Raw genomic sequence first — 19697 nt, 5'->3', positions numbered from 1 at the left:
CGCAAAACGCAAATATCTTTTGCGAGAGAACGCAAAAGTTTTGCAAGGGAACGCAAAATATATTTGCGAGAGAACGCAGAAGGGAACGCAAATATCTTTGCGAGAGAACGCAAAAGTTTTGCGAGGGAACGCAAAGTTTCTCGAGGGAACGCAAAAGTTTTGCGAGAGAACGCAAAAAAAAAATGTCCTCCCACCCCGAATTTTTTTCCCACCACCATGTCCCTTTAGGGGCTCCGTACCATCATCTCCTGTTCCGTTGTTGTCTCCTTTTTGTAGTTTTAAATAATGATTTAATGATTTGATATTTATTTGCCACCGTCACGGCTATAATGAGCTGCTTCTTCTTCGGCTTTTGCCGTGGTACTGCGGGTTACATCAGCAACATGCCCGTGGACACTGCTGACTAGCGGTTTGCATGTGTACTGCACGTTGACGCGGACAACGACGCAGAAGTATAAATGAAAACTGACGCATAGCTTACGGCGTAAAGGCTACGGCGTAGGTCCGACGCAGAAGTATAAATCAGCCTTTAGTCCAAAGACTATGGTTAGACTCATTCATGACTCATCCACCTAACTAAAAGTCATTTTTACAGTGCAGTGTAACCTATAATAGAAACCAAATGTAGGCTATTTGAATGCAAATTAATTTTGTTTAGATTTGTTAAACTTTTGCTTGCAATTAATGCACTTAAATGTGTGTTTAAGTGACTTAGAACAACATAATGATAATTGAAAGTATTCTGTACACAGATGTAAATTACAGTACTATCACATACAAATACAGTACTCTCAATAATGACACTATGTCAAATATTATGTAGAAAATTAAACTTCATAGAGTTCATAGCGCAGGAGCTGGTGATGAAAATTTCAACAATACGTTTTATTGGAGTATACTGTATAAGAAAGCGTATTGAAGTTTAGAAGAAAAATACATTTCAATTGCATTAATGCACATAGTATATTTTATAGACTAAATACATTTAAAATACATTAACAAATGTAATTTTGTAGAACACACTTAAGTTGAAATTAAAATAAATGATTTTACATGTGATTTAGTATATTATTGATATAATTTATCAAAATAAGTGTACTTATTTAAAACACAATAAAATTATAATTATGTAAAATGTATGTTTAAGTAATACTTAATTACACATTATTATAAAGTGCATTTTTATAAAGTACACTTAAGCATGTTGAGACCTATTGTCATTAAAGTGTACTCTCGTTAAGTACACTTAAGTGGCCTTAAATTTAAATTATAATAAATAATCTGCAAGTGCACTTTTTAAAAAGTATACTTTAAAGATTTGAAGTACACAAAACGTACGCTTTTAATACAAGTAAGCACTCAACACGTCACTACACTACACGTCAACCATCACCTCCATTCTGGATCTGACATACAACTGACCCTGAACTCAGTTCCTTTCTCCTTATCATATTGTGTGCGAACATCCGGGAACTGGTCCAGGATCAGAAGTTGCCGCTTCCACAAAAAAGATTCAGAGCCAAAATGAAAGAAATATTTATATTTGTATATATAAATACACACACATACAGCATCTATTTTGAAAATATTTACATGTATTTGCATGTATATATTTATATTCATATAATTGATATCATATATAAATTATTGCTGGGCAACGATTAAAATTGTTTCATTGCGATTAATCACATGATTTTTCTGCGATTAATCACATTGTTATGCACAAAATTCAGTCATGAATTCAAAAGTAGTGTATTGCGCAAAACAAAACTGCAATAACATTTGGTTTGCAAACACTTTAAACAAATAAGGTGCTTTTTTACAGCAGTAGTCCTTTTACATAGTAGCAGTTAAAATATTTCTTGTAAATCTCAACTTAATCATTAATGTAATCAAATTAAATATAAAACAAAAGCTATTTGCCACTGCCAGGGCAGTAACATTTTTATAGAAAATATTTTATAGTTTGTTATAGAAAAACAAGTTATGCTCAGAGTCCAGAGCCTCTATCATAACATTATAACCGGCACCTTCCAAGTAGAGACCTGCACTCCCACGGGACCCAACGCAGCAGAGTGCGGCGCTGGACAACACTTGATGGGCGAGTACGGGTGCGGGCGGATAGAGACTCGTGTGTGCGGGATGCGGGAGAATAAGGGTGTCCAGGATCAGAAGTTGCCGCTTCCACAAAAAAGATTCAGAGCCAAAATGAAAGAAATATTTATATTTAAATAAATATTATAAATATTAAAAATATTTTATAAATATATAAAATATATATAAATAAAATAAAGCACGATTTGTTGTAAAATATTTGAATAATTCGTCAGCCACAGTGCTCTGCCCGCCTATTTCCTGTTTGCGTCACTCACTGACTGCCTTTATCCGTCCTTAAGCGAGCGACAGACGGAGGCGCGAGGTTTGTGAGATAATTTTTTTTCCCGTTTTATTTTGATATCTGTGGGCTCTATATCTTCTGATTTAATACAGCTGTTTGTGTTATTTTATGTGTCGAGAGAGCGACTGAGTGTGTTTGAAATTGTGTTAGTGACATTGAGACTACTGCGGTTGATGACTGAGACTGTACTTCTAGCTTTAGAATTAGCATTACACCGGTAATTTACATGTGTTCTAATCTATCCAGCACGGTGCAACAGAGTGAAACAGACTTTAGCATACACAGTCACATTGTTTATTAATGTATTAAGTGCATTCTAGAGGTAAATGCTATATTTTTGTTGTTTAACAAATCCCAGCGACGATATGACCTTGCAATGTTAGTTAACCGGCTCATGCCAAAGTCAGTGTTATTGCCATGATTGTGTATCGTAGTACTTGTATGATTAGCATATTCGTATAATGCATATTCATATATAGGTACTTTAATAATATCATGTCGTGCTATTGTATATTTTTCGTTTCTTTTTAATGAGTGATGAACTTTAAATTGTCTTATGTTGTAAATTAGTGTTTTCTGCCTTGATTACTCATAATGATAGCAATGTGATTTAACGAATGTCCTGTAAGAAGCATGGTTTAAAAAAAAAAAAAGAAAAAAAGAAAATTGTTTCTATAAAACAGGAAATATACTTTTTTCAGGGATACCACAAACATCATGCATCAACAATGTACACATAATACATTAATATAGTCTAAATACAAATTAGGCTTTGATAGTAAAGTTCACCCTTGAAGCACTGAAATGAGTAATCCTGTTCTTTCATTTACAAGATGAAGTTTGAAAGCATTTCCAAAATGCACCAATATACTGGTTGTATGTTTGCACCAGCTTTGGAGATTGGGACATCAGTGTATTCATGTTTTTACTGGCGGGGGGGGTAATTGTACTACTGTAGTAATTGTACTACTGTGACTGACTGGGTGTTTTCATAATAAAATTTGTTCTCTTTTAAGTTATTTGATGTTTACATTTTTGTTCAATTTCAAATTTCTCAAAGTGGAAAGAAGGAATAGTAGTTTCTCATTTACCATTTACTGTTTGTTCTCACACAGGATGTTGGCTACTAGAGTATTTCGCCTTGTTGGTAATCGGGCCTTGTCCACTTCCATCTGCCTGCGCGGTGGACATGGTAAGCTACATGCCAACTAGAGACTCGTGTGTGCGGGATGCGGGAGAATAAGGGTGTATCACACTAGGCAGTCTAAACCGTGCCCGAGCGCGTCTGACCTCCAAAGCCCGGTTCGTTTGACTAGTGTGATCGCTCTGTGCCTCGGTTCGTTTAGCCCACCCTGGCTCGGTTGGAAGAGGTGGGCCAGAGTGCGGTTCAGTTGGGCTCGGGCACGGTACGCATGTAGTGTGAGCGGAGCGCGGAACTTCTGATACGTGCAGCATGATTGCGTGAACATTTCTGAGCGGCAAAAGTCATAGATCTGTAAAGCAATACAGTATATTGTGAGAGGGCCGTGTGGTACCGCATCCCAAATGACTCAAAATAATAAACCACAAAGTTAACAAAACGATGCACTCCACTGTGCTGAGCGAGAGCGCTTCTATGCTGCCTTCACGTGCTATTCCTATTTCCCACTTATGAAGTCGTGAGCGTGTGTATATATGTATACACATATACACAGTGTTTCCCATACATTGATTTATTGCTGGCAGGTCTCCACAATATCAAAACTGACTGACACAAAAAGATTTTTCAAAAGGCTTTGACTTTGTTGAATAAACATGAGCACTCAGGTTTCAAAATCAAAATGCGGAGCTAGTTTTTTTTATATTAGTGAATATCTGAAGGAAACCGACTGTCTTCAGGAAATTTTTGATTTCATTTCCATTTCATCATGCCTGTAAAGCCTATAAAGCAGCGTTTGTGAGCGCAGTGCTGCTTTGTGTACAGCCGTTACAGGGGAAACAGCTATTTTTATCACTCCAAAAGCGGCACCTATTGGCAAAGAATGAATTTGCGTTTTCATTCAGATCAACGCGAAAATCGACTGATGGATTTATGCAGCTTTATGGATTTACTCAGAGCTATAAATGTGAATCGGTGTATATATATATCTCACGGGGGAAGCCCTGCCACACATAGATGCAAGTCTGAGGGGACACACTGTATATAAGGATGCACCGAATGTTCGGCCGAAAATAGTAAAAAAAAACAAAAAACCTCTTTTGGTGTTCAGGCGAATAAGCGAAAAGACCGAATAAATTGTACCGAACAATGACGCTACATGATCAAATAGAGGCATGCACTAATGCAGCAAACATGTCAGAAGTGTGGAAGCATTGAAAACTGTCCGAGAAAGATGCAGAAATCATTATAAGCACCGACAGCGAGAGACTGTTTAGCACTGCATCGCATGTCTTCGATGAGAAGAGAACTTGCTGGTTACTGTATGATGATTGAAATTGCCAAATGGCCTTAAACAATTAGTAAATAAACTGCAGAATGTTATGTTTTCTAATACACGCACAAATTGCCTGTCTTCTGACAGTGCTGCACGAGCTTGTGGCGCTATCTGCTTGTTAGCCAGAGTTCAAAGTTTAAAGCGCAAGGAAAATCTGCACTTAAACAGTTACTCTTCGGTTGCTCAGTAAAATTTTTATTTATTTATTTATTTTTTTTTAACAAGGCATGTGACAGTGTGATACCTGCAACAAACATCTTCCCAAATTCGTAATGAGAATCATTTATAAATTTGCTGTTGTACAAAAAGAAGCACTGAGGTATTCCTGCGGGTTTCTGCCAAAATAGAAGCTGAGAAAAAGCAAGAACTCCATCAACATTCATAAATTTTACTGTTGTTCTTTAAAATAAAATAAATACAATAATAATGATAATAATAATAATAATTACAACAACTCTATTAATACATTTATTACAACATTTACACAAAGTGTTCAAATTGGGATCTGTAATATTTTCTAATGTTTTAAAAGAAGTCTGTCTCCTGTGCTCAGCAAGGTTGCATTTATTTGTACAGTAAAATACACATGCCTGATTTAAGAAGGGGGTCTCAAATTGTTTAATGTTAAGTAAATATTTTTTAAATGCTGTTTTGTAATTGATTTTTTTCTCTATGACAAGCAAGACAAAACAGTAATTTTTGCTATTTAATTTATGCAATGGTGAAAAAATGGCAAAATATATGGGGGAAAATACCATAGGAATAGGAATTCCGGTTCCGTCTTTGGTCTTCGGCCTAGTGTTTCATTTTGTTCTGCTTCAGCCAAGAATTTTCATTTCGGTGCATCCCATATACAGTATATATATATATATATATATATATATATCCCAATACACGCGCGCGTGCGTGCGTGCGTGTGTGTGAATTGTGTAACAGTTGTTTTACTTGTCCTCTCAGGAGTTGCTAAGGTTGAGGACTACACACTGCCAGCATACTTTGACCGACGAGAGAGCCCTCTTCCTGATATCAAGTTTGTGCAGCAGCTGAGTCCTGAGCAGAAGTCTCTAAAGGAAAAAGAGAAGGGATCCTGGGCTGCGCTGTCCAAAGAGGAGAAGATTGCATGTGTGTGATATGAGTATTTTTGAAGACTTCTCTGTTGGTTCAGACTTTTGAGTTTTTATTTTATTATGCTAATCACCTTCTCTTAATGGTTGATTTCAGTATATCGCATCAGCTTCAAGGAGAGCTTTGCTGAAATGAACAAGGGAACAGGAGAGTGGAAATCTGTAGTTGCAGGAATTTTCTTTTTCATTGGCTTCACTGGCCTAGTTGTCTTGTGGCAGAGGAAGTATGGTAAGTTTAGCTTGACTTCAACTATATACAAGTATTGCTGATTATCTCATCCAGGATCATACTTGCATACAGTTATTGAATGTGTATGTCTTATGTCTGTGTTTAGTTTATGGAGATGTTCCCCATACCTTTGACCCTGAATACAAGCAGAAGGAGGTTCAGAGAATGCTGGATATGAGGATCAACCCCGTTGAGGGCTTTTCAGCCAAATGGGACTATGAAAACAATGCTTGGAAGAAATAAATTGTAGACCAGGCCCACACCTTCTAACTAATAATCCAACAAAACAGACAAGTGTGTATTTTTTTTTTCTCCACTGTTACTCCTCTTAAGGTTATGTATCATAAATAAAAATCAGTATGTATCAATGTGATTGTCTTATTTTGTCTGTACATGTACAGTATTTTATTTTCAGATCCTATTTCAACAATCAAATCAGCAATTATTAGAAAATTTTAGTTCGTAAGTCTTTTTAAACTGTCCTCAATGCTATTTTTATTTAGGAGTAATGAAATACACTTTTGGATGAAAATGCAGTTGTGTTTACTGATTTGTTAGGCTTCTGCCTAACATTGCCCTGAGGACCCACAGCACTGCACATTCTGTATGTCTCTTTTACTTTGGTTCAATACATTCTGCGGCGTTGTGGATCACTACGCTCAGATGCTGCTCTGTCACAGCAACTTTTCGTTAGAATTCTTACTGATTATTATATATCAGTGTTATATTATAATTTGGTTAAATATTACTGAAATCAGTGTAATACTAGTTTTAGTGATGTGTAGTCTCACTATAATGCATAAATGCAATTGTCTTAGGTCTATAATGCACGTCTGAGATCTGTGCATGTAAACTATATCAGTCATACATGACAAACGAATCATGGGAAACGGCATGAATAAAGTAATCAACATTAACATGTTTATAAAGCATTTTTTTGCATGTTACTCTTTACAGTCCTGTTTGTCGGTGTGGAACGTCAGCATCTTTATTTTGAAATGTGACATTTAAAGAGACACTTGACACGAAAAACTAAACGGAGACTGATACACACACTTTGTACACTAGTCAAGTATTACTGTGTCATCGCAGTTAGCCTTCTTCAGCTTATCCTTTATCATTTCTACTGAGCCCTTTTATGTCCTTTATAAAAAAACACTTGTACCATGGGTGGTATCAAATTAATACCAATGTATGTTTTGACCACACGCCAAGCAATCATTTATGAGGTAAATAGTTTTATTTGGCTAATGCAGCATTTATGAGCTTCTGCAATTGAGTGGTGGAACTATGATGTCACTTTGTAGGCAAAAATCCGGAAGCGAGTTAGCATTTTAGCACTTCCGGTTCCATCAAGAGGGTCTGGCTGACGAGTGGAGCTCCACTCAAGAGCGGAAATACGTCACCTCCACTAGTAGCGACGCGGCCGCCATGTTGGTCCGGGCAACACTTCCTGTGGAATTACGTCACATCCACTAGCGACGCGGCCGCCATTGTGGTCCGGCAAACTTTTTTTTTTGAAAAACAGGTCAACTTTTTAATTTATTTTGTTAAAGCTTTCGTTTTGTATTATTAATTGTTATATACATGTATAAAGGGTGCTTTGCATGTAATGTCACCTCTTTGTACGTAATGTTATTTTCTGTACTTTTATCTTTGGTATTTTTACCTAGTATAAATAATAATAATAATAATAATAATAAACTAAGCTTTTACGGTTTATGACATTATGGCACAGAAGTCTTCTTTTTATTTTTTTCCCCCAGCAATTTGAACTACAGACATTAAAACATAGCAGTAGGTTTAAAATCCATATTTTGAGGGCCTCTGCCTTTTGTTCATGTTTGTTTTACCAATGTACAACTACCAATGTAACATTCCATACATTTTAGAAAATAAACCTTATGTTTGTGATATTTAGCAGTGAACAATAAATGAAATATTAAATAAATTATTAAAATGAAAAATATCTCAACCAGAATTTTGTGTTGAATTTTGTATTTAAGCAAAATAACAACATATACAAATCAACCACAGTAAAATAATGAAGAATAATTTCCACAATTTAACAGTTTTAATTAAAAAAACATCTTACACTATATTGAAAACACATGAACTGCAAGTAACCATAATTGTTACAGTAAAGACACAACGCGCGCACGCACGCACACACACACACACACACACACACACACACACACACACTTCACTCTTCAAGACCTCCATCGTCTGTAAAGCAATCCCAACTACAGTAGCCTGGGTGGTCATCTGAGGAGTAAAACCCCAAAAGCAATCCCTGTTTTACATTTCCCTGGTAACCAGCCCCACAGTCTTTGTAAAGCTGGCTGCACTGTAGGCGACTGCACCTAGAGATGGTGTACGGCTTTCTGTACTTTTGATAGTGTCTCTTTGAATATCTTTTCCAATTCACTACACCTGTTCAGTATCAAAACACAATTATGACAGAACATTAAGTCACAATTCAGACAATAAATGAAAAAAAAAAATCTTTACCTGTCAAAAGTTTCATGTTAGGGAAATGGAAGAGAGTAAGATTACCTAGCCTAATCGTTATACCCACAAAAAATAAAGAGGGGGCAACCACACTTATTGAACTCACTATCAAGCCAGCTGAAGTGTGCCTCCTGTTGAAAATGCTCCTGGCTGACAATGTTGTTAAATCTCTGGCATCTCAGAGCCAGCCTGAGGATTGCAGAGCAGCCATCTTCTAGAACTACGAAAACAAGGATCCTCTGGAGAATGTCATGGCCACTGTGCCATCCTGTGAAACCCTTGTGATCTTTGCTGGGAGTGTAGTTACCTTCAAAAAGTCAAACATAAAAAACAAAAACAAAAAACAGATTGTTTATGAAACAACTGCACATTTATACATGCTACTTTCACTACTTTTCACCAAAATATTACCAAAGTGCTGTGTCTCCTTTCCCTAGGGACATGAAAGACAGGTGGCAGACTTCCTTCCTCCATCTTCCTGCCTTCCTGTGTAAAATGTGCAAATATTCGACCATGTTTGTAATTGACATCGACCAAATATGTATATTTACAATATATACTTGCAATAAATATTAGCAAGCACTACTTTGACAGTAGTATCTATTAATGTACTACTTTTCATTTCACGAACCATACTCCTCAATCTCAAGGTTCTCCAGCAAAACCTTGCACCACCACCTCCTCAGATATGGCATGTCATACTGAACATAAGAACAGTTGTAATGTAATTCACCACAATTAACATTAAACATTTTAATGTTAACACTAAAGGCTGATTTATACTTCTGCGTCGGACCTACGCCGTAGCTTACGCATAGACGCACACCCATACGCCGTAGCCTGACGTGCACCTCTCCAAAAATCTAACAACGCGTCAATTCTACGCAGACCACAAGCACTGTGATTGGTCTGCAAGAACCCCTCCCTCCATATGTACTTGAGTTTTGTGTGTGTTTATCGGGTTACACCAGCAACATGCCCGTGGACACTGCTGACTAGCGGTTTGCATGTGTACTGCACGTTGACGCGGACAACAACGCAGAATTATAAATGAAAACTGACGCATAGCTTACGGCGTAAAGGCTACGGCGTAGGTCCGACGCAGAAGTATAAATCAGCCTTAAGACTGCATTTACGATGGTGAAATCAAATGCTGCCTCCATAGTTATGTACCAGGCATACTGTAAAAGCAGAAAGGCTGTTATTTTGCCATGTCTGTGTTTGAGAAAAATTCACCAAGATGAATAAAAATTAGGTACTCAGTAACAGCGTTAATGGGCATAATGGACATGGTGTGGACATCAATAAAAATCCTGAAAACGAGCTTGGCAACTCACCCTAACCATAAATACTCCACAGTCAATCCCAAAATGTTGTAGGGGTAGCCCCTGTTTGAAGAAAGAACACCCATTATGAAGCATTTACAATGGCTATCAACCTTATAGATGTTGTTATTGTATATTTTCATTGTAAATGATTATTACCTCAACATCCAGACCTGACTGTTCTTCCCATGGCCCAGGAATGAGCTTTTGTGCAACAGCCCTGATAAAAATCAAGACAGTGTTACGAGGAATACTTACAATTTAAATACACAGAGTATAATTCAGCTGGGGAACACAAACAGTTTCAGAAATGCAGAAGATTCAGTGTTTGGTTGAACATGAAAGGCCAGCAATGCTTACATCCTCTGAACGTGAGGAGGTACTATAACTATGCAGAGTTTGTCTAAGCAGCCTTGACAAGTCAGGGGAACGTGACTGCTGAAAATAGTCAGTGAAGGTGGTGTGAAGGTGCAGCTGACTTACTTTATTCGTTGTACTACACAGAACTCACATAGGTCCCACTAAAATATACATGTACACATACCTGTAGCTCGACTAACTCCTTCACAAGCCTCAGACAGGCATTTCTCACCTGTGCATATGATTGAATTACATTTTTTTTTTACTGTATTTACAAACAAAACATATTGAGTACTTTCACATTCCAACAAAATCTTTCACCCACCATTGAGTCAGTTTCCCTGTTTAGACCTAAAGATAACAGGTTCTCCCTGGTCAAACATGTAGGACCATCCTTAATAATAATTTTCATGTACCAGCTGTTCCTGGAGGGGATGATCTCCTCCAGCTGCCCACAATGTTCTGCAGGGCCTGAGATTGCTGATGGCAGTAAGTGTTGCACAATGCTGCCCACAATGGTGCGAAGGGCCAACATCTACAAGAAAAATAAAACACTTAGACTTATTGACGCTAATATTCATTAATCACACTGCACACTGCAGTCTGACAGTAGCATTCACCTATCCCCAACACTAAACTGTTCCCAGTTAATAGGCATTAGTTCTTTCAACTTGTATTCATAATGCACACAATGTGTTGGTGCTTCATCAGTGGGTGGTTGTTGTGCAGCTGTGATTTCAGTTGACCTTTGCTTGGCTGGAGTGAGTTGAGGTCCTTAAAGGGGTCAGAGGATGCCCATTTTCCACAGGTTGATATGATTATTTAGGGTCTTCGGACTGATGACAGCTCAGCTCACTCAGGGAGGGTCTAAGGTAAGACGCCAGTCCAGTCTGTGCTGAAACGCTACTGTCAATCAAACTATCGTGGGGGGGGCCTGTTTTTGTGACATCACAAAGACAGGCATCTGAGATTGGCTCGATTTGAGAAAGGGGTAAAGATTTGAGCAGATTAAAAAAAAAACACTTGGTGGATTTTTATCATTATAGGGTGGTTGTGTACACACACTGCCAACACACATTTCAGTTCAAACAACTTGTAAAAGTGCATGTAGCATCATATGACCCCTTTAAGGTTTTGAGTACAACAGCATGATTTTATGAACCAATTAAATGATTAGAATATGCATTACAGTTAAGTTTTTAAACTTTTGACAAAACATGAACAATTACGTCACATGGTCAAGTTTAATTACATGACTGACTTTGTATTATCATTAATGTTAAAGCAATTTACTTGTTGCTGAAGGTGCCTGGGCCACCACAGTTGTGCTTTGTTGTTTTGATGCATCTGATTGCTGGGCTGGGGACACAAAGAAGACATGAGCACAGCAAAACTGGAACAAGACTATGTCTGTGTACTGACGTTATGTAAATTCAACACAGAAAAGTCCCAAAGCAGACAAGGTGATGGTGCTCAGAAGTTCCAGTCGGCGTCCAGAGTTTAACTGCCTCTCCAAAAGTGCTGTATTTGTGGAGGTGTTATGACGATGGATAACACTTCTCATAAGAAATACATGGGTTGATGGAGCCATGTTGTTGAAGTAGTTACTTTTACATATTTTGGCAAAGAACTGCTCGGCAACTTGGCTATTTAACCACCCTTTCAGCTCAGGGACAAGTTGGACCCTGCGCAGTATGTCCTTTGGATCTGTGGCGTTCTTCTTATGGAAGCGGTCATATAAGACATAGCGCTCAGAAGATCCAGTGACCGGATGAGCATTTTCCTCCCCACAGTGCACCCTCCTTTCATGTAGCCATGTCAGTGACACCTGCAATTTTCCATCCATGGCTGCCTTCACATTCTCTTCTGTGGGTTCAGACAGTCTGCCCTCACGAGGCTGGAATGGCAGTGAATGAGGAAACCGCAAATTGATGTGTGTCGCCAGACCTCTTGCGAAATCATAAACATAGACATTTGGGAAGTGCTTCCAGGAGAGTAGGTCTGCAAAGTCCCTGGGACTTTCAGCACGTAGATTAAATTTGATGCTGTATACAATGCCATGTGGGCAAAGTATTACAGACCATCCACCTGAGATTAAAGATTCAATAGATTGTCAAGTGTGTAACTTACAACAACTTAATACCATGGTTTACGGAGCAACACTGCAACTTACCAGATGCACCTCATACGCTTTGGAAGACCTTGTCATATGTTTGTCTGCTCTTCATGTTCTCCTTCAGTCTTGTTATGAGATCAAGGCGGGAGCCCTTGGTGTCGATGTTGCAGGCTCTGCACAATTTTCTCACAACTCCAACCTGATAATATTTATGACAAACAGTAAACATACCATTTACTGGACACTTTCTTACCCTTCAAACCCAGAGAGCTTCATCGACTTCAACATCAGGCAACATCACCTTTTGTTTGGCCAGCTCATCAATCAAATGGTCCTCAGTATCACTGCTCAGCTGTGCTTCAGCTGAAGAGGGGCATGTTCTCAATTTTTTCTCACTAACAGTGCCACTTCGACGCGTTTCACTCCCAATCCAGGGTGCCCAGCATTCGTAGCTTGGACTGACAGTGAAAGGGTCGTCTGCACTGCCTACAAAAAGTGATGCATTATTTGTAATCCAAATTGTTTACACAATGTAGAATCTGATTAAATACAGTATTCACCATAACTCACTTTGAAAAAAAAAACACGACTTATCATCGCAAGATGAACAGAATTCCAAAAACTCTCAATGTCATGTTCACATTTGAAGTCATCAGGGGTGCTTCAAGGTCACTGACTGTAATGAATCACACCATAAGGGAAAAGCAAGACCTCTGGACTGTAAACACAGTAAAAAAAAAAAAAAATATATATATATAATCACAATGTCACTTACCTGCCAGCTTGAAAACCCCTTTCCTGTGTAAATCCATGACTACCACAGGTGGGTAAAATCCACAATTGACACAAGAGTAAGTGTACTCTGTGTCAGTCAAAGCCTCAAAGTGGCAATAGGCATGAAATATGACATCCCTGGATGGGAACTTCTTTCCTCTTAACGCCTCCAATGAATCCACAACTCTTGACACAGACACATGGTTCTAAAGTGTGAAGCAAACACAAATAAGTCTGAGAGCAGACAGTGACAGATCATGTTCTTGTTGCTTAAGGATGGAAACTTCAAAATAACAAATAAATAAATAAATACAGTTTAATGTACATAGTCAAGTAATGTTCATAGCCCATTGTCAAGTAACCTTAAGGAGAAAATATTAATACTCACGGTAACATTTTCTCTGAGAAACACACAAAGTTCAAGGGTGAGAAAAATGTGGTTATCAAAGTTGTGAAGGCCATCTTTCCACTCCTGGTACCTATACACCATGTTGCACTGTGGACATATCCTATGGTATGTAGAAATGTCTGTAAAACACAAATCACATTGATGTCAACCCATCACAATACTAGCCATCACTGATCATGATCGCTTATTACATTAGTCATATTTCTCTGACTTACTGTCTATCAAGCCCATCATGTTGACAATCCTAGCTTTCTTGGTAACTAGTACAGCCTCTGCAAGTTCAGGATGTCCAGTGCATAACTGGCACGTTGTCTCAAGAGGAAAGAACTGCTTTGGGTATTCCATCTTCATTCTCGGTGTTGTAACTTCTTTTGGCAGTGCTTCTGGAATTTTTTTCTCTTTGAAAATGTACTGCACACTTCTCTTCATACCAGTGGTGTCCAGAAGACTACAACCCTCTGAGCTTGGTGTTGTGGGCACCTCTGACTTGAAGAGGTCTCTTTGGGTTTGGAAAAGATGCCACTTTGAGATGTGTATTTGTGGACAAGATGTCCGTGGCTTTGTGCAGGGACAATGCCAGGTGTTCCTTTGCGTGTTATAGGTGACCATTATCCTCCCAAGTCGGCAAAAACGATGAATGTTGGGCTCATGGATCGACAAGCATATCTGTGAAGGAGACCCACCAAAGTCCACAGGCACACAAAGAGGAACATGCGCTGCACAAGCAGCCTTTTGCCTCTTCACACAATTAGCTGCCTTTGCCTCTCCAAAAAATTTGAATGCCATCATATCCCTCAGAGTGTCTTCTCCGAGAAATGTCTCTGCAGCAGTCTCTCTACAGTAGTCTACAGAGCGAATATGAGAGCACAAACTGTAGCTTAATCCACTCCGCTGAGCCAACAACTGATACTGCACACATTCCTCTAGCTCACATCTAACTTGGTGTATTTTCCCCCATGTTTTTCTCTGGACATGGACTGGCACAGAAAACCCATGTCCAGTTTTTTGCACAGCAAATATGCCATTTCTCTCATTGACAGTAACACTCTGCAGATGACAGGCCTGAGTGATGTCATGAGACAAATCTGCATGTCTCCTCAAGAGGTGTGTGTTATAATTCTTCTTGAGGAGACTAAGATTGCAATGGGGACACCTGACAGACTTCCCATAAACCTCTGCTGCACCCTGCACCGGTTGCCGTGCATGCTAGTGGTCTTGTGATGGTCCAGGCTCCGCTGATGGGGTGGCACGAGGCAGGGCAGGCTCCGCTGATGGGGTGGCACGAGGCAGGACAGGCTCTGCTGATGGGGTGGCACGAGGCAGGACAGGCTCCATAGACTATGAGGTCAGTTGATTGTAACACAAGACCAAATGCCTTTCCATGTCCACTCTTCTTATAACAGTCCGTGAACAATAGGGGCAGTGGTAATGCCCCGCAGCACGGCATGGTAATCTGCACCTGTGCAAAATTTGGTCTGAAACAAAAAAGTCAAACAACAGAATAATAGAATAATAAAATAGGAAAAATGGATACTTACGTGTCAATGTCACAAGTAAAAAGACTTTACGTCACGTTACGACAGCGTCAGTTCGCCATTGTAGCGATGCTGAGATAAAATTACCTGAGCTAAAGTTGGGGTAAGCGATTTTTCAAAAGCGCTTTAGAAAACTGATTCGGGCCAAGTAGCAAAACAAACTTGTAGCCAATCAGCAGTAAGGGGCGTGTCTACTCATGATGTGGAGGAAAGAGCGTTCAGTGCACAGAACGGACATTAGCCGAACCGAGCGACAGAAAGATAGAGATGAAATATCGGATCAGCTTTCCAGCGCTGGAGAGAACTCAAGAAGTGGAAGTCCTGCGATCGGACGCCGAGGTTGCTTTGTTTCTTCTCGATAGGTGAGTAAAACCGTGTCTGCGCCGCAACAGCTAAAGTCTGTCTAGTACACTGGACGCGAACTGTTGAAAATCATTTGAAATTTGTGTCAATACGTCATAAATAAAAGTTTTTTTTAGTGATTTCAAATGTCAACATTGGCTACCAGAAATCGCTTACCCCATCTTTAAAGTTTGAAGAACTCACAACGACGCCATCTTGATTAATTCAAGTGGTGGTGACGTATTTCCTGTTTGAGAGTGGAGCTCCACTCACCCACGGTCTGCAGCCAGACCCATTTGGTTAAATCCCCTAATATAAAGTCCGTGGTTCACACAAACTCAAGATACTTTCACGTTTTATTCTACGACATAAAACACACTAGTTACACCCCACTCGTGATTTTTTTTAAACTGTTACATTTCTTAAAATAGACGGTTGCTAACAAGTTGCTAAATGGGACTACAGGCACTGTCGGAGACATTAAATGTCATCACGCCGAACAGTTTATCAATTTACAGTATTTTCCAATCGTAGTGTATAATTTATAGTACAATTAAATGTAGAATAACCAATTAATAGTTTCCCGCATTTTATATTGTTGTTCGACAATGTTTTTTGCTTTGCCCCGAAATGCAACAAGTCTTTGGATGGAAGATGCTCGTTTTATCGCCTTCCTACTGATGCGGAGACTCTGGGTTCACACCATAAGGTAAACTCATATGATTATTCCATGTAAACGCCACATTTACCGGTGTTGTGCCGAAATCGGTGACCTAGAGAAATCTTTGACTAGAGGTCACTGTTCCGTAAATTTTCGCTCGAGAATACGCCTGGTGCCTGTGCACATTGTCGTGACTGCGCCTGGAAGACTGTGCTGCGGAGAAGATGCGCTGATTGAACATGCAAGAAGATTCAATAAAGAAAAAAAAAAGATGTTAGTAGACACGTTCTCCATTTTCTGTGTATTTTCCCCAAGTTTAATTTAGTTTTCTCAATGTTATTTATTTATTAAAATCATTAGGCCAGTAAAACTAAGCGTACTTGGATGATTTTGAATGCTGAATATTATTCGTTTAGCAGAAGATTTTTTTTCAATGTGAGTTACAATTGAGGAATACAGAAAGTGATTCATTGGAAAGAGGCAAATAAACAGGAAATGCTTGGAATACAAAGATGTTTTAAGATCGTATGTATACATGTGTATTCATTATTAGTAAAAAGACCTGTTTTAGTGTGATGATTCATTGCAATAACTTTAACAAAAAGCACACTAACATTTTATTTATTTTTATTTTATTTTATTTTTATTTATTTATTGCAGAAAATGGACATCAAGTTGAGATGACACTGTATGGTGTTTTAAAGCTTTTATTTATTAACTTTATTCAGAAAGAAAAACACTGCACATTTAGTATATGTACATACAAATATTTGTTATCAAATTCAAACAAATTCATTTTAAATTAAATTAGTGCAAGTTAATTTTAAATTGTTGAAATAAGTCTAGTAATAAAAGTGAAAATAAAATCTATACCATGATGTTGTGTTAAGGACATTGCACAGTCCCCACCCCAAAAAATGTTGTTTACACTTTACATTTCTGTGTACTAGTAAATTTAAAAACATGCTGCACAAAGGAAATTGCTGTCAGTCCCAACACAGTCTTGGTGGAACCATCTGTTACAATCTCCACACTGAATCTGTGTGTATGTGTGTGTGAGGGGGATCTAGTTTCAAATTTCAGTGTACACAAAAACGGTAAAACTATTTTAACTTAAATTTGTTTTGCTTGTTGCTGTCTGTTGACTTACTGCTAAAGATGCTCTTACCCAGTTGTGGTCATGCGTGGAATCTTAGCTGCCTTCTTCCGAGGTTTGTCATCTTCCATGCCACAGTAGTGGCACAGTTCAGACAGACCATCTGGAGGAAACATGGATTTAGCATTTGAGAACTTGCATCTAACAATTATAAATAACAATTTGAGTAGTTACAAGTTACATATGAGAGTTGATGTTAATATAATTAACGTACTTGGTAGTCATAGAATTTAAATAGCAAAAGTTGTAAACAACTTTTTCAAAACAGAGAAAAATCTATAAATAAAGAATAATACCTGTCTCTTCAAGGAGAATGAGTGCAATGTCCTTTTTGTAATTGTACAGGTCATTGGTAGTGGAAGGATACTTAATATCCTTAGCTGCCTTGTCATTCAGGATGTATTCAGCAAACTAATTTAAAAGACAAAATATATAGTTAACGTTTTAACAATAAACAGTTCATAAAATACATTGATAATTATAAAGAACATAATATTGATCTTAAATACACCCACTGAGCCCTGATGTCTTAATGTCATCAAATGTTCACTTCAGTGTAAGAAAAAGTGATGAGGACATTGAATATCTCGATGAAGATGTTTATTGCAGCATAGCAATGACAAAGTGCATGTAGTACCTTGGGTTCAACAGAGTCAGAATGAACCCCGAACATCCTAAGTTCAAACCTTTTATACAGTTACAGTTTACTACCCTTAATGTCAATGAAGTTGCTCCTTTTGTAACAGCTGTTGTCTGTATGTTAATTAAGTTCTGACACCCCTTTGTCTGAGATTGTTCTCAGTGTCCCACACCCATTCTCATTCTACAATTGGTCACCATTTGCTCAGGATGTGATCATCCCAAATGGTCTACAAACAACATAACTGTTGACTTTCTTCTTTTCTATAATAAATAAGCCATTTTGGGAAATGAGCATGATCAAACATATTTGTGGAGTGGAATCTGGGTCGGGGCAGACTATAGATTCTTACAGTCCCCCATTTGATGCTCTTGGCCCAAAAGAAGCATCACACTCACTCCCATTACACAGATTACACCTACCTTCCCGGGCAGGTGCCCAGTGGCGGTGAAGCCCTGCCTTAGGTTGTACCCTTCTGGCCACTGGAGAATCTTACCCGTCATTGGGTCGACACCTCATGCACACTGGTTATTTCTCCATCCAATTAGGCAAAATTATCATAGGGACTTTTCTCAAATTTGGCAAAATGACATACAAACCTTTTCTTGGCTTTGGGAGAGGAGCACTTGAGAACCATAACAGCAAAAGTAATTATCTAAATGTACTAAACATTATGACAGTACAACTTAGCCAAAAGTCAAAGGAGCAAAAACATAAATCAATAGGCAACGTGTGTGTGTGTGTGTGCGCGCACGTGTACATGCATTGTGTTTTCTTCACATGCATTCTTTACCTTTTGTCGACGTGAACATCCTTTGTCCACGTGTGCATTCAATGGACAATAATATATTTTTTGCATTCGACTATGCATATATTTGTGTCTTTCTAGTGTCATGTGCAGTGAGTCTGTCTTTGGCAATTTTTTAGTGTATGTCCTTTGTCCACTTGTTTTCCATCTCAGTGGTAAGATATCTCCTTGGTTCTCTTTTCCAATGTCCATTCTTTTCAATTAGGAAAAGTCCTTCTAGAAGAAGCAATAATTGGTGTTGTTGCAGTCTGTGCCACTCCATCAGGTTCCATCACATTTCATCCATCCCATTCCATTAAGGGGAATCGGTGTTTCTAGTTATTTTAGGCTTGGAGTTCTGGATCTTGCAGGTTTGGAAATCTCTGGATTTCTGGTTCTGGTGATCACTCTGTTCTTTAAGAGGTCCTTTTTAAAGATAAGATAAACTTTATTGTCCCAAAGGAAATTTGTTTTGGACACATACAATACGATATCTGCTGTTTTATACAAATAACATAATACGTACATATAATACGTATGTATTATACATATATATATATATATATATAATATATATACATAGTATACGTATGTATACAGCGACCCGTCTCTGCCCTACCCACAATATACAGTGAACAACTAAACTGCACCCTACATATTGTGCAACACACCTTTAATCATCATGTTCATATATAGTTGCACACACCAGATGGGGGGAAGAGAGTTTAAAAAAAATAAAAAAACTTCTTGTGGAAGTCCCCTGGCTCCACTGGTTCTGCTGGCCATCTTGTCCTTCAGATGACCGGATCATCTTTCTCCTTGAGGTTACACATTTCTAGTGGTGGAAAGAGTG

The 19697-nt window shown here is 38.4% G+C and overlaps 1 protein-coding gene and 1 pseudogene across 1 annotated transcript; one reads left to right on the top strand and one right to left on the bottom strand.

The window, feature by feature from the left end:
* The first annotated feature begins 2336 nt into the window (after positions 1 to 2336).
* cox4i1 (cytochrome c oxidase subunit 4I1) lies at positions 2337 to 6593 on the top strand. Its single transcript, XM_016453560.1, has 5 exons — positions 2337 to 2419; positions 3514 to 3590; positions 5830 to 5994; positions 6094 to 6225; positions 6332 to 6593. The coding sequence occupies exons 2-5, from the start codon at positions 3515 to 3517 to the stop codon at positions 6466 to 6468; spliced, it is 510 nt and encodes a 169-aa protein (XP_016309046.1). The 5' UTR covers positions 2337 to 2419; position 3514; the 3' UTR covers positions 6469 to 6593.
* A 1838-nt stretch (positions 6594 to 8431) lies between these two features.
* LOC107663350 (uncharacterized) lies at positions 8432 to 14074 on the bottom strand (annotated as a pseudogene).
* Between the last annotated feature and the right edge of the window lie 5623 nt (positions 14075 to 19697).

Source organism: Sinocyclocheilus anshuiensis, unplaced genomic scaffold (assembly GCF_001515605.1).
Source record: "Sinocyclocheilus anshuiensis isolate Anshui unplaced genomic scaffold, SAMN03320099.WGS_v1.1 scaffold2681, whole genome shotgun sequence".
Lineage (NCBI taxonomy): Eukaryota > Metazoa > Chordata > Actinopteri > Cypriniformes > Cyprinidae > Sinocyclocheilus > Sinocyclocheilus anshuiensis.
This window is presented reverse-complemented; position numbering and strand designations above follow the sequence as displayed.